General features: G+C 53.3%; 10 protein-coding genes across 10 annotated transcripts; 6 read left to right on the top strand and 4 right to left on the bottom strand.

The window, feature by feature from the left end:
• Window positions 1-213: 213 nt before the first annotated feature.
• Window positions 214-2,577, top strand: BDZ99DRAFT_500757 (uncharacterized protein; the record flags this gene model as incomplete). The annotated part of the gene is made up of 8 exons (XM_033723748.1): window positions 214-381; window positions 444-476; window positions 549-653; window positions 710-772; window positions 829-1,920; window positions 1,975-2,151; window positions 2,219-2,293; window positions 2,348-2,577. The coding sequence occupies 8 exons, from the start codon at window positions 214-216 to the stop codon at window positions 2,378-2,380; spliced, it is 1,746 nt and encodes a 581-aa protein (XP_033573625.1). The 3' UTR covers window positions 2,381-2,577.
• A 336-nt stretch (window positions 2,578-2,913) lies between these two features.
• On the bottom strand, window positions 2,914-4,181 carry BDZ99DRAFT_465456 (NUDIX domain protein). The gene is made up of 4 exons (XM_033720545.1): window positions 4,108-4,181; window positions 3,896-4,052; window positions 3,813-3,839; window positions 2,914-3,759 (listed from the first exon to the last, which is right to left on the bottom strand). Exons 1-4 carry the CDS (start codon window positions 4,132-4,134, stop codon window positions 2,987-2,989), a joined length of 984 nt encoding a protein of 327 aa, XP_033573624.1. The 5' UTR covers window positions 4,135-4,181; the 3' UTR covers window positions 2,914-2,986.
• Window positions 4,182-4,316: 135 nt separating this feature from the next.
• On the bottom strand, window positions 4,317-8,941 carry BDZ99DRAFT_448095 (uncharacterized protein). The gene is made up of 3 exons (XM_033718046.1): window positions 8,177-8,941; window positions 4,873-6,525; window positions 4,317-4,830 (listed from the first exon to the last, which is right to left on the bottom strand). The coding sequence occupies exons 1-3, from the start codon at window positions 8,738-8,740 to the stop codon at window positions 4,606-4,608; spliced, it is 2,442 nt and encodes an 813-aa protein (XP_033573623.1). The 5' UTR covers window positions 8,741-8,941; the 3' UTR covers window positions 4,317-4,605.
• A 151-nt stretch (window positions 8,942-9,092) lies between these two features.
• Window positions 9,093-10,797, top strand: BDZ99DRAFT_82815 (ribonuclease T2). The gene is made up of 4 exons (XM_033728939.1): window positions 9,093-9,541; window positions 9,590-9,859; window positions 9,914-10,001; window positions 10,055-10,797. The coding sequence occupies exons 1-4, from the start codon at window positions 9,445-9,447 to the stop codon at window positions 10,611-10,613; spliced, it is 1,014 nt and encodes a 337-aa protein (XP_033573622.1). The 5' UTR covers window positions 9,093-9,444; the 3' UTR covers window positions 10,614-10,797.
• Window positions 10,798-12,074: 1,277 nt separating this feature from the next.
• On the top strand, window positions 12,075-13,112 carry BDZ99DRAFT_393715 (uncharacterized protein; the record flags this gene model as incomplete). Its single annotated transcript, XM_033715854.1, has 1 exon — window positions 12,075-13,112. The coding sequence occupies one exon, from the start codon at window positions 12,075-12,077 to the stop codon at window positions 13,110-13,112; it is 1,038 nt and encodes a 345-aa protein (XP_033573621.1).
• A 1,528-nt stretch (window positions 13,113-14,640) lies between these two features.
• On the bottom strand, window positions 14,641-16,476 carry BDZ99DRAFT_510390 (uncharacterized protein; the record flags this gene model as incomplete). The annotated part of the gene is made up of 5 exons (XM_033724470.1): window positions 14,641-14,875; window positions 15,356-15,589; window positions 15,740-15,894; window positions 16,113-16,293; window positions 16,351-16,476. The coding sequence occupies 5 exons, from the start codon at window positions 16,474-16,476 to the stop codon at window positions 14,774-14,776; spliced, it is 798 nt and encodes a 265-aa protein (XP_033573620.1). The 3' UTR covers window positions 14,641-14,773.
• Window positions 16,477-17,616: 1,140 nt separating this feature from the next.
• Window positions 17,617-18,897, top strand: BDZ99DRAFT_465450 (uncharacterized protein). Its single transcript, XM_033720544.1, has 2 exons — window positions 17,617-17,811; window positions 17,900-18,897. The coding sequence occupies exons 1-2, from the start codon at window positions 17,670-17,672 to the stop codon at window positions 18,766-18,768; spliced, it is 1,011 nt and encodes a 336-aa protein (XP_033573619.1). The 5' UTR covers window positions 17,617-17,669; the 3' UTR covers window positions 18,769-18,897.
• Window positions 18,851-19,269, top strand: BDZ99DRAFT_82714 (uncharacterized protein). Its single transcript, XM_033728938.1, has one exon. The coding sequence runs from the start codon at window positions 18,932-18,934 to the stop codon at window positions 19,148-19,150; it is 219 nt and encodes a 72-aa protein (XP_033573618.1). The 5' UTR covers window positions 18,851-18,931; the 3' UTR covers window positions 19,151-19,269.
• A 1,862-nt stretch (window positions 19,270-21,131) lies between these two features.
• On the bottom strand, window positions 21,132-23,265 carry BDZ99DRAFT_393455 (fumarate reductase-like protein; the record flags this gene model as incomplete). The annotated part of the gene is made up of 5 exons (XM_033715847.1): window positions 21,132-22,222; window positions 22,272-22,735; window positions 22,803-23,040; window positions 23,099-23,167; window positions 23,232-23,265. 5 exons carry the CDS (start codon window positions 23,263-23,265, stop codon window positions 21,132-21,134), a joined length of 1,896 nt encoding a protein of 631 aa, XP_033573617.1.
• Window positions 23,266-24,434: 1,169 nt separating this feature from the next.
• Window positions 24,435-25,157, top strand: BDZ99DRAFT_82608 (uncharacterized protein). The gene has a single exon (XM_033728936.1). It carries the CDS (start codon window positions 24,600-24,602, stop codon window positions 25,074-25,076), a length of 477 nt encoding a protein of 158 aa, XP_033573616.1. The 5' UTR covers window positions 24,435-24,599; the 3' UTR covers window positions 25,077-25,157.
• Window positions 25,158-25,177: the final 20 nt, after the last annotated feature.

The following is a 25,177-nucleotide window of genomic DNA, read 5'->3' as shown; positions in this document are numbered from 1 at the left end:
AAGCTTTCTCCAGTTACTACACCCTGTCAAATGGGGCAACGAGGCTCTTCGTTTCGGACCCACTGTGGTTGTCCTTTCCTTCTGTTGACCGCGCATTTGCACCTTCCTTCCCAACACATGACATATACCCCATCCCCTCCTCACCACACCTCAAACACCTCCGCTCATCCCCATCCACCGCGCACAGCAACCTTCCCACAGCTTCAAAGCAACATGAAGTTCGTCTCGGTTGCTGTAGCGGCTCTGGCTACTCTGACCATCGCCCGACCAGGCACGCTCAACGTACCCAAGGCGGACGACCAGCCCACTACGCCTGCGAACCCGCCCCAGTCTCAGGATTGTGTACAGTGCGCTGCAAACTACGGCAACGTCTGCTTCGCAGTAAGTGCCTCTCGATTGTACACACCAATTCAATAGCTAATGAGCCTCTGATCTAGTGCCAGGATGTGACGTGCTTCCAGTCATGCAACGACGAAGTATGCAGCAACTCTAGGGTAACGCTAGCATTCTCTTCCAGGAAAGATGATCTTGCTCACATACGTCTATAGTGTCAAGATTGTGTCTTTTGCTGCGCTCCACAGCAGAGCGAGCTTCATCAGCGCGACTCGTCTCCATGCCAAGGATGCTACGCAACATATGATGAGTGCATCGAAGTAAGGAATGGCATGTTGACCATACGGCAACAAATTCTGACAAAATGGGGGTATAGCTATGCCATGACGACGTGACATGCCGCAAAGCATGCGACTCCGATATGTGCAACTCATCTGAAGTAGGCAGATACCCCACCCCAAGCTCTTCCAACAAACACAGCTGACAAGTCCCCAGTGCTTCAGTTGCCAGAACTCCAATTGTATCCATACTGCGCTCGTCAACGCCGGCCTCTCGAAGCGCGAGGACACCAGCCCCGTCATCTCGGATCGTCCACCGCAGACAGAAGAGAGCTGTGATGACTGCGACGTAACCTACGATGAGTGCCTTCACACGTGCAATTTCACCGACCAATGTATCAGCCGCTGCAGAAGCATGCTCTGCGGCTCGCAATTTTGCCGCACGTACTGCGGCTATGACGTCTGCCACAAGCATGAATCCACCATTGACGACGTCCCGGCGGCTCCCTCCACTCTCTCAAAGCGTGAAGATACTAGCCCTGTCCTCTCCGGCCTTCCACCACAGACAGAAGAGAGCTGTGATGACTGCGACGTAACCTACGATGAGTGCCTCCACACGTGCAATTTCACCGACCAATGTATCAACCGCTGCAGAAGCATGCTCTGTGGCTCGCAATTTTGCCGCACGTACTGCGGCTATGACGTCTGCCACAAGCATGAATCCCCCATGGACGAGGTCTCGGCGACTCCCTCGACTCTCTCAAAGCGTGAGAATACTAGCCCCATTCTCTCTGGTCGTCCGCAGAGCAAGGACGTCCTCGCAGTCCGGGACAGCGACGATGTGCACCTGATTGCACGGTCCGACACCCTTGACGAAATACTTGCCCAGCTCCACGACCCTGCTACCACGTCTGTGGACAAAGACACCACTGACTCAATTCTCGCGAACCTCGAAAACCTCCCTGCGGAGGACCTGGACGATGACGACATGAACAAAGTCATCCAGATTGCTCGTCTCCTTTGGAAATTGTCTCCAGACCTTCAGGACATATTCGATGATATGGAAAGCGAAGGGCTTGATCAGGGAGAAGGGAGCAAGCTCACAATACTTGCTGCTCTCGTTATGGCTCAGAATACACGTTCGAACGCTATCAACGGCACCCTCGCTCGGGACCTCGCTTCTCTGCCCGTTCCTCCGCCTCAGTGCCTAGGGTGCGAGAATCATTATCTCGAGTGCATCCGAGACAGTCGTCATCCACCTAGTACATGCAGGGAGGCCATCTGTCTGAACCCGGACTCAAACCATCGAGTGGGTATCCCTCTTCGTCAAGCTTGTCGGGAATGCTTTATTAACGACTCTTAGTGCAAGAACGAGTGCGGCTTCACGGGCTGCAAGACCGAACCAGTCGGCCATCCTCCCAAGTCTCTGAACACGGGTTCGGACGCTATTGGCGGAATTCTCGCCCGAGACCTCGATCCTATCCCCGTTCCTCCGCCTCCATGCCTTGGGTGCGAGACCCGGTATCTCAAGTGCATCCAAGTAAGTAGTCCTCCGCAAATCTTCTGGTTAGCTTTGGAGCAGAGTGAAGTCTGACTTGCGTCCGTAGCCTTGCCCTACTGATCCTGGATGCCAAAAGGCATGCAGGCAGGCTGTCTGCCTAAACCCGGACTTGAATCATCGAGTGAGTATCCCTCTTCATCAAGTTTATGGTAATTGTTTTACTGACGACCTCTAGTGCAAGAACGAGTGCGGCTTCACGGACTGCTAGGCGGAATCGGTCGGGTCCCTTCCTAGGTGATGGTTTCAAATGATAGCGATGCTCAAGGCCCAATCAGTAGTCTCTGTCCTAAGTCCTGGTTATTCGGCAACTGCTCCGTGAAATATCGGAATCGATGTTTATAAACTTCCGAGAACAGATTAGCGTGCTGTATCTTTGATATTTTCGAATGGAAGTTTTCTCTGCTCACAAATGACAAACGAATGGAATTCTATGGTGACCTGAATTTTGAAAACGTATGCACATCGTCGCTTGGAGATAGAAATCTGTTTCTTACGCGACCTCGATGTTAAGGGGTACTCATACTACTATTTCTAGGTTTGTTGTCCTCGTCTTCGTTGGTCTACGCACTCTCCGGAAGTGCCGTGGCATTTCAGTCTTCGGGTTGCAGCATACCTCTTAGTTGTGCTGTGATGTTTGTGGTCGTGAAATGCCTCGTCTTGCGCGCTTCATGAAGATATCTTCGTGGTGTGTGACTTGGTACCATATTGTGACATCGTGAGAGTGCAAAAATGAAACCTAAAGGGTGCCGCTGGCTAGCAAATCTTTGATTAAAGTGATATCTAAATCTCCAATACAAACCTCTATCATGATCATCTACAACTTCGTCACCGCCGCGTTCTTAAAATCCTCCCTCGTCAACTCATCCCCCTGCCTCTTCTCCATCGCCAGCCGCCCCGTCTTCAACAACCTCGCAATCATATCCTCGTCTCCGAAGTGCGCGTTGTGTTCAAATTCAGGCTCCTCGCCATACGCCACCCGTGCCGCATCCACCAGAATCCGCGCCGTCATGCCAAACACCCGGAACCGCGTCTGCCTCTCCAGCGCATCCTCCTCCGCCGGTGGGCTGGGATGCGTAATCTTCGGCTGCGGCCCGGTCTTTTTCTTTGGCCGCACGACCGTCTGGCTGCTATTAGTCGGCCCGACAGGCACGTAGAAGTTGTGCATCCGCCACCGGCTCTCGTGCCAATCGGTCCACACGCCGCGGTACCAGTCCGCCTTGAAGCCCGCCGCTTCGGCGCCGGGGAAGTCGCCCGCGCTCGCGCTCGTGTGCGCCAGGCCGTCGGCCTCGTCCTTTTCGCGCAGGAAGTTGTGGAATGGTGCTGTGAAGACCGCTGCGACCTCTTTGGGGTCCAGGCGCGGGATCAGCGCGCTCTCGGCGGCGGCGGAGGAGGAAGAGGAGGTGTTGAGGAATGCGACACAGGGGCGCACCCCCAGCTCCGTCCTCGCGAGGTTCGAGGGAAGTTGGCAGAGGTGCTCGACGCGGAAGGGGGCGGGCAGCTGCGCGTCGTGGAGGGGGAGGCCGATTTCCTCGTAGGCTTCCCGGCGGGCGGTGGCGAAGGGGGTTTCGGAGAGGGTGTCGGATTTACCTGGGGCACTGTTAGAGACTGTCGCGGGCTGGTATGGGGAGGAGAGAGTGTACCTCCTGGGAGGGCGGCTTGTCCGGCGTCTGGCGGGGGGGAATTAGTATATTAGAGCTTAGAAAGTTGATTAAAGGTGTTATACATGATCTCAGCGTGCCCGCGCGCATGGTAAGGACGACTCGGAGGTCGCCAGCTCGATCAGCGAAGAGCAGGATTAAGACGGCTGCTCTTCGTGACAGTGGGAGGTTGTTCCATTGGGTAGGTGGCGGTCGGTAGGCGCGCAGACGCGCAATTGCTTGCTGTGGCTTCATCAGTATCTCTATTAACTTGGAGAAGTATGGAGAAGTGGCTTACCGCAGAAGCTGGCGTGAGAGTGGCCATGATAGATCATGGCGTAAGCCATGACAGTGCAGCTCGCGGGATAGTTGAAGTGGAAGAGCATAGGCAGCTTGGAGGGGTCGATCTCCCTGCGCCGAGGTCAATCTAATCGAGTCGTGGACGTTAATATTCCCAAGGGTGATCACCAGCGTCATATCATTCAAAACGTGCAGAAAGAATTGGAGGTGAGAAGAGAGATATGGCTTTTGTGCCGATTGCCTCTGGGTAGAGGGCCTCTTATAGCAGAGGACTTGGTATGCTAGTTACAAGAAAGAATCATGTTGACATGCCCGGATGCCCTCATTCCAAGCCGCCCAGTGCCTTGGGGTATCCGTTCCTATGCAGCCTTGTACTCCAAATAACAGATTGTGATCGCTCGCCATGCTTCGTATTCTTCGTATGGAAACCATTGAGGGTCGTACAATGATATCAGAGACGACCCACCCCTTGAACCCGTTCTTTGATGCATATCCTTTATGCAAATGCAGTCGGAGGGAGAGTTGCCTTGTGAGTCTCGAAGGTACCCATGGCGGTATGCAGGTTCCAGTTGCTGGTCTCCAGGCACTGCTTGGCCACCTCCAATGTCAACCCAGTGATTTTGGCAAGCTCTAAAACCATGAGATCCTGTTCCGTCACTGGTGTCATAGCTGCTGGCGCCACGACCGGAGCTATAATCGGTGCAGCCACTGGCAAGCCCAACTGTTGAGAGGCTTGTTGCGCTTCCTGCTGCTCCATTTGAACTCTGAATGCGGCAGATCCTCCATAAGCGCGTACCGTGAGTATGTCGCTGAGGATTCGGACCTTGAGTGGTCCTCCGGGACCCAAGACGAAGGTGCGATCGAAGCTTCGGCGCATCGTCCTATCCTGGCGTGAAGGAATCGGCTCCTCATATTCTCCGTGAACCGTCACCATGAATCCAGTGACTCCTTGGGGATATGTTCCGGTTGGGTCGGGAACGCCTGGTTGGGATGCGCACTCGATGACCCACTTGTGGAATTCACTAGTCAAGGCCGGGTGACGAGTGGCGGGGATTTGTGCCCAGGTCTTGGTGATCTCTTCCGGGCCCGTGATTTTGCGATTGGTGCGGACTTTGGGGTTGTTGAGATGCTTGAGATTCCTGCTGATTCGAATATACGGATCCCAGCTTTGCTTCAGCATCTCTTGCGCATCTTTATCGCGTAGTGCGTGAGTGTTGACGTTGAGAGAAAAGCTGCAATCATTGTCGTAGTACATGTTGGCAAGCGCAGGACGATCGCTGTCGAATGCTGTGAAGAACTTGAGCAATAAGTTCTGTACGATTCCGCCCTCGTCCCGGAAATCTGGGGCCTGGACCAATGGGATAGCCTTGGATTGATCCATCTGTGCGAGTTGTGCATCGGTGCGCACTTGGATGCCGTTGAGTAGACGGAGCTTAGGAAACCACTTCATCACCTCGACTTCCCAGCCGGGCTGCAGCTTTTCGATGGGGTTGTTGTTGAGAAGAAGCTGTTCGAGATGTCGAAATTTATGCCTCCAGGCACCGAGGGCAGATGTGTTTTCGATCTTGTTGCCGGACAGGTCGAGGTTCTTCAAGTCGGGAAAGGTTTGAGCGAGAGACGTGACGATTGAAAGATTGGGAAGATTGTTGTCGGCAAGGGAGACGCTCTGGATGGTCTCGCGCTTTTCCTCTGCTGTTTGGAACTGTGCGCTGCAGACTTTCATCGTCGCCAGGAAGAACTTGCTCTGGGTCTCCGGGGTCTTGAACATGCCGATTTCCTGAAGCTGCTCGTCCGTGCCGAGAGCGTTGAGACTGAGGAGCTTCGAAGAGTAATCGAAGCGACGGGAGAGCAAGTCTTGGATAAGTTGTTGGACTTCGTTGGCGGGTTCCGGAGACGTGCCGCTGTTGTGTGGAGATCTTGAACGTGGTGGGTTCTCGCAGGTGACTGTGATGGACTTTCCGGCGAAGACGAAGTTGTTCAGTCGCGAGTAGGATTCGTATTCCTGCTGCAGAACGAAGATGTGTAGAGTGTCGCCCTCGACACGAGACCTCTTGATGCGAGAGCCGGTAGCAGCTTTTCCACCGCGTTGCCTGAAGAGAGCGCTCCTCTTGGTGGCATGTCGCTCGAGAAAGGTGATGAGGCTAGAGACGCCGCGGTCATCGTTCGACGAGGCTTTGCTGTTGAGCCATCCGGTGACCTGCAACTCCACGAGAGAGCTCTGCCGGTCGGGGGTGATGTTTCGCATCGAAGGAGGGCGGGCGCCGTCGCCAACATGCTTGAGAACCTCGCGCTGGAGACGCTCCGTATTGATGCCGCCTCCACGTCCACGGCCTCCTCTTCCACGGCCTCCTCTTCCGCGTCCTTCTGCAGACCTGGAGATGCCTCCATCCATGACCACATCGCCCTCGCGGTCCGTCTTCGATCGCCGACTTCGCGCTCCGTGGTGGGCGAAGCCGTCAGAGGAGCGCTTCGCACTCGGGATAGTCATAGCTGCGGTGGTCTTCTTGCTGTGCGCAGTGGCGTGGTGGGTGTGGGAAAGACTGATGTGCGTTGTGCAGTGAGTGTGGGTGGAGAGCGTGGTGGAGAGCGTGGTGGAAAGGAAGGAAGCCGGCCAGAGGAAGGCCCGCGAGAGCGGCAAGCCGATTTATATTGTGTTGTGTTGCGGGCCACAATACCTTCATTCACCACGACAATAAGGTCAATGAGCTATTGTTCTGGCAAGGCAGCGCCACCAGGCAGCTTTAGGCGTTCGACGCCCCACCTGCAGGCCGCCCAATCACATGCCTTCAACTACCCCGCGGGGCATTGGAAAAGGTCGCCGTGTGTCTGCCACTTCTTCACGCCCAGCGGCGACCTGTCATTATCACATGCTGCGATTAACTAGACAGACAATTCACGTTTCTGTCGTGCCTGTCCATCAAGTTGTCACAGCAGTGGTGGTTTGTCAAGATGATGGGCGAATTGAACTTTGATATCTATGGGCCAGCTTGATATTCTCAAGGCCGAAAGGCGCACATTTACTTCCAGAATCCAGCACAGGTATTCATAGACAATCCTCTTCACGATGAATGATAAACTCATTGTGAGATTACTCAAGATGCGGGATCCACATTGTCGAATGTTGGATCGAAATCGAAGCCATTGAGAACAGACTGCAGTAGTCGGTGCTGAGAGTCGAAAGCAGAATTCATTGCTCAGAAAGCTCCCTCGAGTCTTTCGAAATTCTCCCGGCGTACCTGTACCTCGCCTAGAGTCTCTTCGGCGCTGATAACTTTGCGCTCGCCTTCCTTCAGGTTGTCTTCTAGATACTGTCTCGTGCTCACAGAGGCATCTTTCGCGGCACCTGCCCATGATAAGGCGCTACTCGCACCTGGCGTAACAAGATGACTCTCATCCGCCAGCCTCCCAATCGTCCGGAGTGTTTCTTCCGAAGTAAGAGCCAATTGGTGCCGAAGATACGTCCCTTGTTGAAGCAAAGCTCGCTCTTCGCGTGCCGTGTGGAGTAGAGACGGCATGAATGGCAATATATCTGCCACTTTGACACTTTCAGTGTTTGTGTCGTAACTCGAAATTTCGACGCTCTTTGATGGCGCTGTTGTCGTGATGCTCGAGTTCTCCTGGCCTCTGATCGTGTCCACTGTTTTGACCAGCTCTGCCCTCGCCGCGACATACTCTTTATACCGCTCCTCGATCTGTTCAAGCGGTGGCCTCCCCTCCTTTTCACCATTCCCTTCGTGTGCTGCTCGCTTCTTGACTGGAGACGCATCCTCTAATATGCTTTCCTCCTGCAACTTCCCCAGCTCGTCCTCTAGCCATCGCACAAGCTCAGCTTTTACAGCCCTCAGTCCTCGAACCTGCAACCTCACCCCTACCTCCTCTGCCTCAATCTCCCTCTTAGCCTCCATCTTCCTCTCCTCCGCCGCGTCCATATCTGCCTTCGCACTCACCACTCCTCTCTTGACCCGCCAAACCATCTCCTCGACCATTGCCTTCCCGCTCTCCTCCCCTGCCCCCTCTAACTTCACACTCGGTATATCCGGCTGCTTCCCCACGATCTCCTCTACTACCTCTCGAACACCTGTCCTCCTCTTCCCGATCCCTCCAGCACCGCCCTCGACAAGGCGTGCATCACATACCCTCTCTACCGCCTTATCCACTACCTTCGTTCTTTCTACCCTCCGCCTCAATTTGACCAGCTGGATATACTCCTCCGCTGCTCCGTCCCCACGATTGACATCCCTCGACGCACTATCCACAACCTGACTTTGCCTCAGCTCTTCTATCTCGTCACGGAGAGCCTGATATCGCTTCTTTGCTACAGCATGGGACTGGAGTGCGGAGAGGTACGCAGCACGCACACGAGCGTCCCCACCGCCTTGTAGCTCTTTTGGGGTACGCTTGACAACGAGTGTGGACGGCGGGGCCCCAAGAGTGAGGTGCGTAATGGGTGTCTCGCCATCTGTGCTCTCTTCGTGGGTGAGGGAGGCGGCGAGGTGTGCAGAGAGCAAGCGACGGATACGGAGGGTTTCGGCGCGCGTGTGGATGTAGGGAGCGAGGGCGGCAGCGACTTCGGAGAGGGGAGGGTTTTGGGTAGGGTCGGTAGCTGGGAGAGACTGCGGTAAGGGAGACATTCCGGGGAGTTGTGGTTCTTGGATAATAATGATCGTTTTGTCTTGTTTTCGGGCTGAGACCAGAGGCGGACTTAGGGAAAATAACGAACATCACGCGCTACCACGTGATGGTTTCGGCGAGAGGAAGTGTGGAGGGTGAAACATTGGTTTTGCGGGTAGATATCGTGCTAAATTAGGAGGTTTTTGTAGTTCCTAAAGCTGGTATTTGTATCAGATCATGAGGGGATGGTCTCGGCGTTTCCGAACTTGATAATATCTACAGACTTCAACCTCACAATGATGCTCTGAAGCCTAATCGCTATCCTAATGATGAACAATCTGATCTAGGTCAATGTTGAACGAAAGAGCCAACATGGTCTACCTTGTATGCAACGGACGAACTCCCCTTCGAAGACTCACAGCCCGTCATTGCAGCACGTCTCGAACGCGATCCCGAATGATCCTTCGTAGATTGCTGCGGCAAACGCATTGTATCTCTCCATGTAGCCAATAGATAACACCACGAGGGTAGCTGCAGGTACATTGCCGGGAACCGGGTCATCGCAAGTCGCCTCCAGTCGGCGCTTTTGTATCCACCTCCCCAACAAGGTAAGGAGCTTCAGATCCCAGTGACTTCATAAGGTAGGTGGGAACTCGAGCTTGTTTTCCTATCGAGATTCAAATACCGTCAATTCCTCGTCTCTTCAACTTCAATTGTCGCAAACATGAGGCTTCAATTCGTCTTCTCGGGTGCGCTGCTTCTAGCCCCTGCCATTGCTTCACTTTACGGCGAGAGCAATGTTAACCACACTTGTCTCTTTAGTACGTACTTACGGATTACGAACTCTACGAAATTCTAACAGGTGACAGGCAAGCCATTGTTGTCATGTTCGCCCCATGCTATTCCTTCTGAAGTGGACACTTGTTGCGTAGAGACATTTGGAGGGCTATTGTTGCAGACCCAGATTTGGAGCTCGTACACTGGTTTCGAGTCAGAAGGCCAGGTCTTGCCCAAAAACTCATGGACAGTTCATGGATTGTGGCCGGATTTTTGTAATGGATCATACACGCAATACTGTGATCTGAATCGGCAATATGATCCTGCACCGTCGCCAAACACCACCAATGGTCTTCCCAATGGTACGACATCGAGACAATCTCCCTCTCAGGTAGTTCTTTGCTTACGGTTCGTAGGCACTGTTGTTCCTCCTTATACAGGTCCGGGTATTAGCACGTTCGTAGAGGCTTTCGGGAAATTCGATCTTCTAGCCTGGATGAACAAGTGAGCAGCTCATTCTACCAACACTACATGAACGGTCACTTACCGCGTATCAGGTACTGGGTGTCATCAGGCAGCCCGAATCAGGACTTCTGGGGCCATGAGTTCTCCAAACACGCAACATGCTACTCCACGTTCGACGTGCCTTGCTACGGTCCTCAGTACAAGGAGCACGAGGAAGTCGTCGATTTTTTCGAAACCGCTATCAAGTATTTCGAGAAGTACCCCACATTCCAATGGCTCGCACACGCGGGAATTCGGCCCACGAACGTGACTGCGTACTCGCTGTCTGATATTCAAGGAACCTTGGCGAAGCACTCCGGCGGTATCCCGTATGTTAGCTGCACTGGACCGCGTTACAACACCACGGAAGCAGGAAAGGGTTCGCTTGATAACGGAGCTACCGTTCTCGGCGAGATTTGGTACTATTCGCATGTAAGTTTTAGTGACGCTGAACTCTGCAGCTTCAAGTCCGCAACTGACTCCGCACAGGTCAAGGGCAGACCTCAAGACAGCCATTCTGTGCCAACGGATGCAACAGGATCTACTTCGAACTGCGCAAAAGCTCCCAATGCTGTTCACTACTACGAACGGGCAAAAGGGTCGGAGAAATGAGGGTCGATTACGCAAGCTCAAACTCGTCGTAAAAAACGCCTATAATGATAATGTACTCAGCATTCTACGAAATACCGAAAGGGGCAAATGGAAATATCTTCTAGAATAGTAAAACACTCTTCTGTCACCAGTTTTCAACTGGGTTTGTGATTCGTAGTGATGATCTTGGTAATTTGTCGAGGACTAGCATGCGGGATACCGGTCTGCGTCTGAGTAATATCGTGATTTAGAGCCGATTGAGGGTCTAGTATATCCAGCTTCGAACGAGGATTGATGATTGATGCGGATGGATGCTATACATTAATCACAGGCCTGACTTGCTGTGAGCAGTACTGAGGGAAAGGAAACCCAGAATGTCGTGCATCCCTCAAACCTCTCCACTCCATATCCCACTCAAAGCTCCTACGGCTCATGCAACACAGATGCCTGCTCTTCGGCTCGCCTTCATGCATGATACCAGCGATCCCGATACATTCACCTTTCGCCGTATGCTTGTGCAGTCCAACGACGCTGCCTTTCTGCTGGCTATATCATGCCACGAAGCCAATGACGAGTCCTTTGGCTGCAATGATGTCCCGTCCGTGACCGAGATCGCGCCTTTCCGTTTCGATGCAAGAATCCACGTTCTGTCGTCCAAAGGGCGCATTCTACGCCTGCGTGTTCGCAACGATGCCGCCTCACCATATTCAATGCGGGTGGCGTTCTGTGAGAGAATATGGCAATGCTCTGAGCCCAATGCGGCAAATTGATATCCCAAAGCTTCCCAGGTGAAACCATTCACAAAGAGTCCCAAATGGGAGAAGCGCGTCCCTAGACGCAGGTTCCCGGGAAATACTTCTGCAACGACCGAGTAACGCGAACAACTTCACCTCCATTCCCATCCCGCGCGCAGCATGTCGGTTCTCTCGCCTCCCATGGATGGGTCTCGTCGGCGCAGGAGCGGTCTGTCTCGCTCCTGCAGCCTCCCCCACCATTGAGGATGCACCAGCTCCCTGTTCCGGCCTAGCCTCGATGCTCTCATTTTCGTCTCCACAGCCAGCGTCAATAGCACCCGACATAATGCTCCTGGCGCCTTTGTCCGAACCATGGCGTCCAGCCTACTTATCTGCTGCTGCAGGCCTGCCAGTACGTGGAACTCCACCTGGCCAACTCCTGTATTATTCACATATTCTGCCAGCAGCTCGCCCCGGCTTCCACTTCACTATCCACCATAGCCCCGCTACTCTAGCTACAAGGGCTGCCCGAGCACGTTTTTTCACCGCAAGAACTCGACCGACAAATTCCCCGCTATCACAGCCCTTCAGCATGACCAAGTACTCCAAAGTCGCCTCCAATGGTGCCCGGGCAGTCTCTAATGTGTCTAATGGCTCCAACGGCCGACCTACCCACAATGCGTGGTCATCGCCGGGCCCCTCTGCGTTCGATCTACGTAGCGATGTCGTGACCACTCCAACGAGCTCTATGCTTCAAGCAATAGCGCAGACGACCCTCCTAGACGATGTATTCACCGAAGACCCAACTACTAATTCCCTGGAGGCCTTCGTCGCCGAGCTTACCGGCAAGCCCGCTGCTCTCCTCGTCCTATCCGGCTCCATGGGAAACCAGGTCGCCATACGCGCACATCTCGGCGCGCCCCCAAATGCCATTCTCTGCGATCAGCGTTGCCATATCATCCAGTACGAAGCCGGAGGCGTGGCGAGCACGAGCGGAGCATTGGTGCAGACCATCGTGCCCGCGAACAAGAAATACATCACCCTGGAAGAGGTGGAGGCGAACGCTGTGTTGGGAGACAACATCCACTCCTGCCCGACTAAGATCATCGAAGTGGAGAACACCCTGAACGGAACCATCATGCCGCTCGCGGAGCTGCGCCGGATCAGCAAGTGGGCGCGAGAAAGAGATATCATCGTGCACATGGACGGCGCCCGGCTATGGGAGGCGGTTGCAGCAGGAGCAGGAACGCTGAAGGAGTTCTGCGCAGAAGTCGACAGCGTAAGTCTGTGCTTCAGCAAGGGCTTGGGCGCGCCGATCGGGAGCATCATCGTGGGCAGCGAGCCCTTCATCAAGAAGGCGCGGTGGGTGCGGAAGACGCTCGGGGGTGCACTTCGCCAGGCGGGCGTTGTGGCGGCGCCCGCGAGGGTTGCGGTGGAGGAGACGTTCCTGGGCGGCAAACTCAAGCAGAGTCACGTCACGGCGAAGCGAGTGGCGAAGATCTGGCAAGACCTAGGCGGGAAGACGCTGTATCCGGTGGACACAAACATGGTCTGGCTAGACTTTGCGGCGAACGGGGTCGTCGAGGATAAGTTCGTCACGCTCGGGGATAAGTATGGGCTCAAGCTGAACGGAGCCCGGCTTGTGATACACTACCAGATCGGCGACGACGCTGTCTCGAAGCTCGAGCAGGTCTTCACAGAGGTGTTGAAGGGCAAGAAGGGAAGTTCGAAGAAGCGGAAGGCTGACGTCAGTGCAGAGGAGCTGAAACTCCAGCACGTCGAATGAGGTGTCTTAAGACTTGCATTTCAATAGAGGTTGGCCGTTGGTACTACGGTGGTACAAGCCCTTTCTAGAAACACAGCTCCTATGAGTAAACTAATCTTCAGCCGCATGGCTGACGGCCAGGGGCGTTGTGTGGGCGGCTCAGTTCTCGTCGAGGTCTCGGAAGGGACATACCGATATATTGCTGTTTTACTTTCACCCGACAGACAGCGTACAAAAAGGGAGACGCGGTTTGGAATAGACCCGGAGAGCTTAGAGAACGTTAGATACAATCATTAGTCTTATTCCTATGTCAGTATTCCGCAATTGTCGCGAAGCATTAAGTGTCTAGACTGATTTCCTGATCTTCTATAAACTTCCCAAACTCCACTTCTCCACACCAATTCCTTCGCCAGTACAACTTCATATTCCGCTATGTGAAGAATGTCGCTTCCCGTCCATTCAACTAGCTCCCTCCTCTCCATTCTATGACCTCACTAATATCCCACTGGCCATCAGCTTGACTATCATAACTAGCCACCAGCTTTCAACCGTCCACGAAGCCTGATTCGAACCGCCAGCCCTCCGCCACCGCTCCTATCACCACGCACATATCCCGACCCCTCCCGACTCCCCCCGAGGCCTCTTAAGCACGTGTCAAACACTGCTTGGCCCATCCGTCACCAGAATCACATGAACAAGCACGTGTCCCCGCCTTGGCCCAGGTATATAATCTTTCTCCCGGAGCTCAGGAACTGCTTTTTGCAGAGTTCTCCCAGCTTCTGGGCTGAGGGTCAAAAACAGGATGCCAAATACTCCATGTCCAGTGGCCGGGTTGTGTCAAACAGTCACAACCACGGCGGAATGGGAGGGTTGGAGAGGCTGTGGAGCAACAATAAGTCAGCAACGACGCACGGTGGAGTGGTGGGAAGTTCAAACACAACTGTGTGAATGGTGCATGGAGTGGGTGTAGCGGTGGGTGGACCGGTGGGTACGCCCACTGCCACTAGAAGGGTTGATGATGATTAGCAGCATCGAATGAAGCTGTTGTTTGGGGCTGGAAGTAAGACCATTGCCGGGGGCAGTGAGTATAGATGATCTTGGGCGTATAGAAGAGGGGGAGGCGAGCAGTAGGAGGTCTTGGTGGTGAGCATCGTGCAATCAGTGCACACATTGGCCACTTCGTCCTCCGCTTTTCGATCCATGCTGCGATGTTAAGGAGCCTTGTGAACGACGTAACATTGTCGAGCTTTCCCTCCACCACTCCCACATACCTATTCAGCTCGTCGCGTGGTGATGGTGCCATCAACTAGCTTTTTCCTGCTTTTGGCCGTCTCCTGTAGATCTGACTTTGACTCTGGCATGGCAATTCAAGAACCAGGCCGTACTTTTTATACCTCGCTTGCAAGAGATGAAAACGTGGCTATCATGTGACCTCACACCGGTTCGCTCAACTCCTTAGATGACAGTCCACCCATCATCTGGCGCCAGTGATGGAGACTCCAATGTTCTTCTCAATCAGTTCACACAGCTCACGATATCCAATCATGTAGTTGGTAGTAAACCCTCCGATCGTAAAATTCTCGTAATAGCCACATCCTAAAGCGACTCCATTTTCACTTGCCTTCATATCGTTTGAGCCTGCTTGAAGGCTCAAGCACCTCGTCCTGATCTTTGTCTTGCGATTAATCCTCACATCCGCTCTCTTCGTTACCTTCTGCTTCTTCACTGTTGTCTGTGCTCTCATCATCATCGTCGTCCTCCCCTACATCGTTTTTCCTTCCATCCTCGTCTTCATCATCATCTCTATCCTCTCCCTCCACATGGGAATCCCCCGAAATGTCAGGTCTTTCCTCCCTCCATCGACTCCAGCCCCGGTCCCCACTGTCTAGGCCATGCTGTCCATAGTAGTCCGCATAGGAATCCTTCCCGCCATAATTCGCATAAAACCCCTTAACCCCATTATACCCCTCCGGTGGCGGTACAATCGGTGGCTCCTTAAACGGCGCCACCCCAAACACCGGCGGCTCATCCGGGAACCACGGCGGCGGCACAATCGACACCTCCACAAACGATGACGTTGTCGTATCCGGCACCTCCAGCGTGGTTGTCGTCGTCGGCGGGATCTCCACAGTCGTTGGCACCGGAATCTCAGGAACCTCCCACGTCACCACAGGGACTTCAATTGTTGTAGAAATCTCAGACGTCGGAGCTGGCACCTCAAGCGACGTCTCCGGCACGACATCATCCGCCACAGCTTTGAAAACATTCAGTGAGTTGATGTCCCAATACGCCTCCTTCATCCCCTCGGGATGGCCCGCAACATATGCCACACAACTCCCCAACCCATCCCCCGGCACACTCATCGGGCACCCGTTCGCTTCAAACGTGTTCCCGCCATATGCTCCGCAGAACGTGATATTAAACACGATCTGGTGCTCCTTGAAATGCTCATCGATATCACACCCTGGCCCCGCGAAGCTCGCACTCAGGATCCTAAACTCATCCGGGTTCGGGTCTGGGGTGTGGAGGGATGAGGGCACGGAGCCGTGCGGCCAGAACCAGATGCGTATCGCGGCGGAGGTCCAGTCCATGGCTTAGATGCCGCCGCCTGCAGCGTTGAAGCCCGCGCTGTAGGAATTCGGTTCGACCATTGCGGAGCCGCAGCCAATATTGCCGGGGGCGGCGGGGGAGCGGTCGGGTTGGGAGAGGGTGGCGGTTTGGTTGGAGCCAGAGATGGTGCAGCCTGCGGAGGTGTGGGCGGCGGGTTTGTTAGCCGTCATTAGGTTGACGCCTTCGAGTATGTCTAGATAGTGATGTTGTTAGTAGAGTAGCTGTTTGTAGTGGAGATAGGTAGTGGTGAGGGTATACCGATCTCGCCGTTGTTCGGCCAGTCTTTTCCGACTGTCCACCTGGTGATTGTTAGTTGGGCTTTGATGAAGAGGTAGAGGTGGTCAGGATAGTACTATGCGGGCCAAACTCCGCATCCCACGGGCATGTGGTTGAGGTCCAGAGCAAATAGACCATGAGTGTACGTTGCTTTGCTCTCGAGCCGCACACTCGGTCGTCCACGAGCATTGACGGGATATACATTATCAGAGTCGACGCCGATGTAGATGCTATTCGTTTGGTCTTCCATAAAGCCTGAAGCGAAGGCTGTGGGCTGGTCTACATAGTTTACGAATCCGCTCGTTGGATCATCTCCCTAACTCAATCATTAGAAACAGGTCTGAGACGCATTTGTGAGAGGAAACTAGCACACTGTGAAAAGATTGAACTCGTTGAAGAAATTGGAGGGTGTGTAAGCATGGTTTAGCATATATTTTGCATTTGAAAACGGAAATGAGATATAAAGAAACACAAGTCTCGAAGTGAGTAGCGTTCGCATCGTAGCGGACATCAGAGCGGATCAGGGCTGAAGCTATCGGTGAGCACGAGACTGGCGGGCACATATCGGACTGCCCTCGCGGTGGATATATCGGTGCATTCCAGGGCGTGGTGTTTTCTTACGTGCGTTGGAATGTAGACGATGCATTCTTCGACCTACTCTTTGCCCAAGAGAGCCTGATCGTGGGAATCTTCGTCATGATACACTGTCTGCAAAAGCAAAAGCAAGACAGCCGCAAGAAGTTCTATCCTTCTGATGTTTTGGGAACGCAGTAGCTTACAAGGAGCCTTCAACGGTTGAATTTATTGCTAGCCACTGAATTCCTCCAAGATTAAGCCGGTAGTGCAGGTTGTACCAAGAAGGACGTCGTTCCGTAATCGTGTTCCCTAAGCCGAATCTGAGTGGCTCTATCCAACCCTCCAGATAATAGATGCCATACTTGGCAAGAGACTCTCTTGAAACGAGTCGCCGCAATGTCCATTGAGCCCCAAGTCATGAGCATCCATTTCGTATATCGGTTTATGCGCTCCGAAACTCCAGCCAAATGCACGCCAACATGTTCAAAGTATCCCTTCGACAACAAATCTCGATCCCAATCGTTACTCAAAGTCGTTCAAAGTGTAATCGTGTAGATTTTCGGTTTCAGTTCCTGCTCCCCATGATTCTTTCATCCCGGGTTCTCGCGATCCTGCCCTTCTCCTGTGGCAACGGCTTCAGCTCGTCGTTCGGGTCTTTCTCTTTGCCGTTTCCAGAAGTGAACGAGATCTGGGAGGCCTGGGTCTGGGTTTGTTCCCACTGTCGGCGTTGTCGGTCCTGTTCGTATTTTGCAATGTCGTCGGCGGTCAGGGTGATCAGAGTTGCAGGACGGCGGAGCATGATTGCGGTATGTTGTTGATATGGTAAGTGTGGTGATGGAGCGTGTTGTTGGAGAGTTTTGTATAGTGAGCTGAGCAATAGTGACAGTGAACTCGGTAGTCTTAGAATTCACCTCCTGTCTACCGTTCTAGTCTTGTGTATGAATGTTGTATGTGTTTTGTAAAGGTGTAGATAATTGTAAAGGTGTAGATAATCGCGACGTGATGATCAACTCGATGTTGTTCGAGCTTAACTCGGTCTTGGCAGTCGACCTCACCACCGAAAAGTCGACCTCCCATCCCATCCTGGCGCCTCATCGCATATATACCCCCATCACCATGTACCAGCGGCATGTCCGCCCGTCAGCGGGCTTAATAGGGCGGCCGTTATCTCACGACATATCGAGCATTGCCAATGCCTCCCGACGGGCCTTCCACATAACCTCCTCCGCATGCGAAGAAAAGGACCCTTCATCACCAGGTAACTATTCCTGCAGCCTTTCTGACCACCCCTGTTATACGGCTGTGTCAGGGCATTTCATCCTTAGACCTAGCTTATACGTCTATAGCAATACCCCCAACTCCTCAACGCGACTCCCGCGTCGCCCGCTCCAGCAACGCATTCGCCCAACTCAACAGCCTCCCCCGAAAGCCCACCATGACCCCGATCGGCGGCCTGCGCGCAGGTGTCTTCAGAAGCGGCCAGAAGCCTTCCACCCCACCCCCGGCACAGCTCCTTCAGCGACGCACACCCCCGGCCAGACTCCCTGATGGAACACTTGCCCCTACTGCTGGGGCATCAGCTGCTGGAGCCCCAAAGCTGCTCATCCGGAGACTCGTAAACCCGAACCAGCAATACCGTGACGATGGCCCTACCAGCGGCGCGGGGTTTGCGCCTCGTGGTCCCCGGGCTCCTCGCGAAGGAAGGGAAAGAGGAGAACGGCCAAGGCGTGAGGGAAGGGGTCGGAAAGACCGCGATGACCAGAAAGGGCGTAAACGGCCGGAGCCGGAGTTGATTGATGTGGCTGATCATCTCACGGATGGAGACGTGTTACATCTTCTGCGGTTGCAGCGCGCGGCGTGGGACCCGAAGCCGTACGAGCCGATATACTCCGCTGAAAGCGATGCTATCAACTCACTAGTGGAGAATGGGCGGAAGCTCATCTTTGGGGAGGAGGTGGAGGAGAAGCCATGGATCCGGTTGACGAAAAAGGAGAAAAAGGCGCTGGCGGAGGAGAAGCAAAGGGTTGCAGGAGGGAAATATGAGATTAGCGCGCTAGGGCTAGCGAAGGGGAGTAAGAAGGAAGAACTGTGGATGGGAACGGCGTTGAGGGGCTCACAGACGAATGCGTCATTCACGACGAAGGATCGGGATATGTTCTTGGGTAAGCTGTCAGGCTTCATGGGAATAAAGGCGCCGCTGCAGGCTACTGTGTAGTAAACAGCGCGACGTTAAGCTAAGTGTAGAATATGTAAATTTACAAGTAAGGTCTTTTGTCACTGTTCGTAATGCTCGGGAATTCCCAATGGAAGCACATTTCCGCATCGTCTGCTCATTTCAAACCACTTGGTCAATCTCTATTCCTAGCTGATTCCGATTTATGATTTGTGTCCAGTCCTACATCAGCATGTCGTTCCTTTTGTTGCTTCTCGTCGACAAAGTGGGTACGCGGCGTGCAGTTAAAATTGCACGTGACAAGCCATTCGCCGTACCTACCCTTAGCCTCCTGTCAAATCCACCACGGCCAGAGCCCCCATCTACATCACAGCGGTTCTTTCGGTTAGTTCTTGTCCACAAAGAGTCCACGCAGCGTGCCTAAAACCATCCACTACTACACCTCCACTACCACCATCCTATACTACGACGCCGCAGCCAATAACACTACTTGAACATAGATTCCTAGTCGCGCTAGGCCCCATTTAGCAATCTGTTATACTTCCTCTGCGTTCCACACCTTTCCAGCCCTCGAAACCAGATCAGGCAACTCTTGGAAGCCCGGGGGGCAATGGAAGTAACTGGTTACTACCGTTACTTCTTGTACCCTTTGCGTGGCCTCCGCGTACCCCGGTAAAGTGCCTAATATACCCCTACTAAATTCCACTCGCCATAGCTAGATCTAGCCAATAGGACTATCTAGAAGGTATACTCCCTATAGCGCTATTCTTCTCTTAAGGACTGTTTACAATTCACTCTGTCCTCCACACTTTTCCAGCCCTCGGAACCCAGATTAGGCAACTCCTGGAAGCCCGGGGGGCAACCGTAGTAACCAGTTACTACCGTTACTTCTTGTACCCACTGCGTGGGCCTCCGCGTGCCCTAAAAGAAGCGCTCTATACACCCCTATCTAAACCAATTCACCAAACAGAAATCCAGCCAATAGGACCATCTAGAAGATATATTCCCTACACCGCTACACCTCTTGTAAAGAGTGTTTACAATTCACTCTGCCCTCGACACTTTTCCAGCTCCGGAGCCCGAAACAGGAAAGTCTTGGAGGCTTGGGGGGCAACGGAGCTTGGCAGTTACTACGGTTGCTTCTTGTAACCGATGCGTACCCTCTGCGTGGAGACCCTTTGCCAGCGGTCTGATTTACGAACTCTGGCTAAATGGTGCGGATTCAGAGCTGATATCCGCGCCCTGGAAATTTCCAGCGGGTCTGCGGTTGATCTGGGGACTGTTTGTAACGCAATGGGGCCTCTGCGTGAGCGGGGTAAAGGCAGGTGCGCAGAGCGAGATGTCGAGTGGCAAGGCATAAACAATTCACCGGTTTCTGCTCGTTCACGTGGCACGCTATTCCCAAACAGGCAGCCAAGGTGAAGATAGTCAAGGTGAAAATTGTTGAGGTGAAGATGTTGAGGCATAACCAATTCTCTAAATTCCAGGCGATCACGTGGTACTTAAGGGGACGTGGAGTTCAAGACATCCAGGCATAACCAATTCACCAATTCCTCTCAAGCACGTGGTACTCGTGGTGAAGATGTCGAGCTCAGCGCATCAAGGCATAAACCATTCACCGATTTCTCCTGAATCACATGGCATTAGCGACGCTCCCGCTGTCCAAGGCTGAGACGTCGTCCCATAATCACATTCACCAATTCCTACTCAGTCACATGGTACCCTAAGCGAAGATGTCGAGGTCGAGATGTCAAGGCATAACCAATTCACCGATTTCCACGCGATCACGTGGCAATCGAGGTGCTCCAGTGCTTGGGTAACGCATAATCAATTCACCGATTTCTTGTGCATCGCGTGGCAATTTAAGTGTGGTTCTCGAGTTCAAGATGTAGAAGCAAAACCAATTCACTAAAATCGACTCGGTCACATGGTATGAAGGGCAAGTTGTCGAATTGAAAACAATTCACTGACTTGGTTTAATCACGTGGTACTCTCGGTGAAGAGAGGCAAGTTCGACGCATTTGGATGTGAAATACATTCACCTAAACTTGAAGGGTCATGTGATTGTTTCAGCGATTGCTTCTGAGAGCCTTTTATAACCACACGATGATGTGAACGGGGTATACAACAGTCCTATAGCTCCTAGGTTTAAGCTGTCGACTTGTAACCAATTCACCATATTCAACCAGTCACGTGATCGTCTCAAACTTCGACCCTCGGCACTTTTCGGCCCAGACATCACCTCACCACGGAACGTCGCAAACCTTGTGAACATGTATCTCAGATCTATTCATTCGCAAGCTAGGTAATTTTCGAACGAAACTCCATAGCTCAAGCAAATTCCCCCCAAAATACTACAAGTACACGTATCCATCAAAAAAGGGCTCAACGGCTCATCATCGTCTCTAATACTCCAACGTAACCTTCTGCCCCTTGACCCGACCGATCACGATTTCAGGCGCGTACTTCGGGATCACCTCGTCGTCGTGCAGCATCTCAAACTCCTCCGACGCGTCCTTGCCCATGTGCGAGAACAGCGCCTGTGGGCCGCCGGGGTGCTCGTCTACCCAATTTGTCACATCGAGCACGATGCCCTTGACTGCGATCCATAGATCCTCCTTCTTGTTGTGCTTGGCGACTTCCTCAAGGGAGAATTCCTTGTCGGGGATCTTGAAGTCCTTCACGTTTGCGGTTGAGGAGACCTTGCCTGGGTCGGCGGAGTCCGCGCCCTCTTTTAGGACGGGACTAGCGGATGTTTGCGATTGTTGCGCGGTGCTAGAGGAGGAAGAGGAGCCGGAGCCGGAGCCCCATTCTACTGAGACCTTGCCGGGGGTGTTGGGGTCGATGTGGAGGGAGATTTGGCCGAGACGCGAGGCGGCTGAGCCACCACCGCTCTTAAGGAGGTTTTGGAAGAGGTATTTGGAGGCGGACTCTCCGGCTACACGTCCGTAGACAACGCAGCCAAGGAGGGAAGAGCCACCGAGACGGTTAGCGCCATGGACGCCACCAGCCAACTCACCGCAAACAAAGAGGCCGTCGAAGGGCTTGCCCTCGGAGTTTAGGCACTGTGCTTGGTCGTTGATCTCAATGCCGCCCATGGTGAAATGTAGCACGGGCTCCATCTCGGCAACGTGGAAGGTGTCGTCGATGCTGAAGGGGAGGTTGTGGAAGTACTTCTTATTCCACTCATCCTTCTTCTTGCCGTCGGCGATGGCGTTGTAGTCATCAAAGCTGGCCTTCAGGGCGGCCTCGCCGCAGCCAATTTCGTTCGCCAATTCCTTGCCGGTAAGCTTCTTCATTAGACCACGGCCGGAGTAGTGACGGGTATGGAAGTCAAGGATGTTGGAGGCTTTCGAGTTGAGGACGAGTCGGATGGGCCATAGACCCTTCTCCTTCTCTTCCCACATCTTTCCTGAGACGTAGTCACGGTGACCGAGATCGTCGCAGAAGCGCACACCCTTGGAGTTGAGGAGGATACCTCCCTCACCACGAAGAGCTATTTGAAGTTAGTGACAGATCGTGCAAAGGCAGTAGAATGTTCTCACCTTCAGCAGCCAAGAATTTTGTCTTTGCGTGTGGGTCCTTGGGGTCTACCAGACCAGTGGGATGCACCTGAACTTTGTCCATATCAATGCCGTTGGCGCCAATATTCATCAGCATCTTGTGTCCGTCACCGGTGGCGTGTGCACCGTTAGTGGTCGACAGGCCGTATGTATCCGGGCGATGCTTCTTCAGGAGCGAGTCCTCCGTGAAGTCGGCAGCGTACCCACCAGTAGCCAATATCACAGGGCCATCCACAACCGTCTCCTTCCCGTTGAAGAGGTATGTCACGCCAGTCGCCTTGTTACCGTCCTTGTTGACCTTGGTCACCTTAGCCTTCTTGATGAGCTGGACTCGGTCTGGCTCGGCATCGGCTAACTCCTCAAACCGCTGCATGAGAGCGTATGTGATGGCCATACCGGGGAACTTGGCATCGTGGCCACGATGTGTTCGCGGGAAGGAGTGTCCTCTGAAATTCAGATTAATATATGCTCATAATAATGTCAATAAGAGTAGAGAGAAAGACTAAAACATACCCTAACCGCGAAACCAGAGTCAAGTCGAGGTTGAAAACATCCTGTAGCCACTCAACGGCCGCGGCGGATTTGTAGGTAAGCACCTTGATCAGATCCGGGCGGGCCTTGTCTCGCGCCGACTTTAGCGTGTCGTCGTAGAACTGCTTGACGCTATCCTGGATCTTGTGGTCGACCTGCGTCCTTGTGAGGGCACCGTTGATACCCGAGGTAGCCTTTGTCGAGTTGCCGCCCATGAAGTCTGGCAGCTGTTAGTCCCGCGGCACTTGGAGGATCGGGAAATGTGTCAAAGAGCTTACTGTTCTTGTCGAGGAGCACGACATTGCCGCCAGACAGATAGATGGTGTGAGCGGCACTCAACCCGGACACTGTGAGGGGGCGTCAGTTACCGCAGCAATCCCGCATAGTATCCGAGGGAATGTCGTCACTTACAGCCGGCACCAACAACAATGACTCTCTCAGGCATGTTTGCGGTGAAATGGGTATAGAGGGAGGGAATACCGGGAGTAGAAGAGATGGAGAGGACTGGAGAGAACTGGTACAGCGTAAGACCTCGGTGGCGGAGAGGGAGCTGCGTGGGTTATGTAGAAGATGCAGGTGTAGTAGACCAGTAATTGCCTCGGCCGTTGGAGGCAGACTAGACTCGATGCAGGCGTGCCGTGGAGCGGATGCAGCAAATCACAGCGGCGTTGATGTCAAGGGCGAGTCTCGTGCGATCGCTCAGCCTTTGAATCTCGAAGCTCGCTGACCCTCACGCGCCGAATCTAACCAAGGGAAAATGCACTTGCGCATGTGAAGGCTGGCCCAGGAGCGCGTGATGTGGAGTCAGCTTGGTGCACCTCGCCGCTCCGTCGCCCATTCACACCGACTGGCCGCTGAGAAGCCCGAAATCTGGGGAAAAGCCATTCCCCTGTTTTTCATGTGAAAGTATGCTCCCCGCCGTGGACAAGCTCGAGAGCCTCCCCAGATTTCTCCGTATTGTCATTTTTTCTCGCGCAGAACAGTTCACCATCGAATAGCCATCTGTATGTCTTCTAGATCTCTCCTGATTACAATTGACTCTATGGCACCTCTCCGTCTTCTGCACACAGCCGGGGAATGTCCACCGAAGACGTGGACGTGAAAGGAAACTTTCGCCGCGAGTTTCCTAGCCGTCTCCGTACGACGAGCTCCCCACAAAACAAACACACCTACAAGACTCACGACCACCATCACTCTACAATAGTCCTCTGGAGAAGCACGAATTCCGCAGAATCAATAATTCGCGCAAGACAGAGCAGAGTCCTACGGACAACTCTCGGTGCAGAACTCGGACTCCCCTTCGGAACCGGCCCGTGCTCAGCCAACCTGCCATTCCGACAACTTAATGATTCCTACAAGTTCATACACAAACGGCCTTCGCAATCTTAGAATGGACAGGCCACAGCTCTGGCTACGTCTTAATCGATCACAGCAGTTTGCAGGCGCCAAGATGAGGCTGAGGTAGATCACTGATGAATTTAGCATGACTAACATGTCACTGCTCGAGAAAGGCTGGCAGCACTAAAGACGAGGGCGCAATAAGGCCTCCATACGGAATAGAAACTGATCAAGATAGCTATCCGGTGTGCGAAGACATCGAGTTCTCGTAAGCTAAGCCGCTAAACGCGCACAACTGTATGAGTGCGGCACAGCAAGGCTACCAGACATCTTCGCCACTTCAGAATCTTCACGATGCAACGCACATTATAGCACGTACAATCATCGCGAAATCTGCCCGAAGTACAGCTATTTTACATTTTTCAGTCCATTTCCATTCGCATGGCCGGACCAAACCACCTCAAACAAACCGAGCTGTCGTCCACAGCCACGGTACTGATAGAAGCATTCGGCCAGTGGGTCAATACCACGACAGACTGGCGCAAAGTACAGGATGGCTTATATCTATGCGCGGATCCGAAGCTTGAAGGCCAGATGGCCATTCTGCGCATGGAGCGGGTGTGTTGTAACTTGGAGAATAACGCATTTGACAAGGCTGACTCACCTACTGTGCTAGATAATACCCCACAACGCTCTGTCTGTCAGAATCCTGAGGCTCACTTCGTCTGGAAAGGGCGCCACGCTATTCACAAAGACGGGGTCGGTGAGCTGTATACTGCCTCTCCGAGGCCCATCTCCAACCATCTCAGGACATGTTGTGCCCATAGGCTACGCAATTACCTTCGAGGAGCCGGTCATGCTATATCCACCGATGGACGTTCTCACACACACTTTCCAAAACGAGGAGGAATGGATTGAGGAGAGGCAGGCTTTAGACCAATCAGACAAATGACGAGATGGACTTTTCAAGCACTTCAATTCTACCGTTCTCGGGCACAGTACTAGATACGACATGAATT

This window comes from Mytilinidion resinicola (assembly GCF_010093595.1).
Source record: "Mytilinidion resinicola strain CBS 304.34 unplaced genomic scaffold BDZ99scaffold_15, whole genome shotgun sequence".
NCBI classification, from domain to species: domain Eukaryota; kingdom Fungi; phylum Ascomycota; class Dothideomycetes; order Mytilinidiales; family Mytilinidiaceae; genus Mytilinidion; species Mytilinidion resinicola.
The sequence above is the reverse complement of the archived record's forward strand: the minus strand, read 5'-3'. Positions and strand labels throughout refer to the sequence as shown.

Bases quoted from the DNA above. Each gene is read 5' to 3' on its own strand.
- BDZ99DRAFT_448095 (XM_033718046.1), bottom strand. From the start codon at position 8,740: ATGTCTCCCTTACCGCAGTCTCTCCCAGCTACCGACCCTACCCAAAAC. The intron at 6,526-8,176 runs GTAGTAGAGGAG...CGGCGATCGAAG, and splicing joins GGAGGACAGGTGTTCGAGAG to ACGGACCGCGAGGGCGATGT. The intron at 4,831-4,872 runs GTTCAAATGGAG...GCCTCTCAACAG, and splicing joins GAGGATCTGCCGCATTCAGA to TTGGGCTTGCCAGTGGCTGC.
- BDZ99DRAFT_82815 (XM_033728939.1), top strand. From the start codon at position 9,445: ATGAGGCTTCAATTCGTCTTCTCGGGTGCGCTGCTTCTAGCCCCTGCC. The intron at 9,860-9,913 runs GTACGACATCGA...TACGGTTCGTAG, and splicing joins CACCAATGGTCTTCCCAATG to GCACTGTTGTTCCTCCTTAT. The intron at 10,002-10,054 runs GTGAGCAGCTCA...ACCGCGTATCAG, and splicing joins CTTCTAGCCTGGATGAACAA to GTACTGGGTGTCATCAGGCA.
- BDZ99DRAFT_82608 (XM_033728936.1), top strand. From the start codon at position 24,600: ATGGCCGGACCAAACCACCTCAAACAAACCGAGCTGTCGTCCACAGCC.
- BDZ99DRAFT_82714 (XM_033728938.1), top strand. From the start codon at position 18,932: ATGATTTGTGTCCAGTCCTACATCAGCATGTCGTTCCTTTTGTTGCTT.
- BDZ99DRAFT_465450 (XM_033720544.1), top strand. From the start codon at position 17,670: ATGTACCAGCGGCATGTCCGCCCGTCAGCGGGCTTAATAGGGCGGCCG. The intron at 17,812-17,899 runs GTAACTATTCCT...ATACGTCTATAG, and splicing joins AAAGGACCCTTCATCACCAG to CAATACCCCCAACTCCTCAA.
- BDZ99DRAFT_465456 (XM_033720545.1), bottom strand. From the start codon at position 4,134: ATGGCCACTCTCACGCCAGCTTCTGCG. The intron at 3,840-3,895 runs GTATAACACCTT...CCCCCCCGCCAG, and splicing joins CGCGGGCACGCTGAGATCAT to ACGCCGGACAAGCCGCCCTC. The intron at 3,760-3,812 runs GTACACTCTCTC...ACAGTGCCCCAG, and splicing joins ACAAGCCGCCCTCCCAGGAG to GTAAATCCGACACCCTCTCC.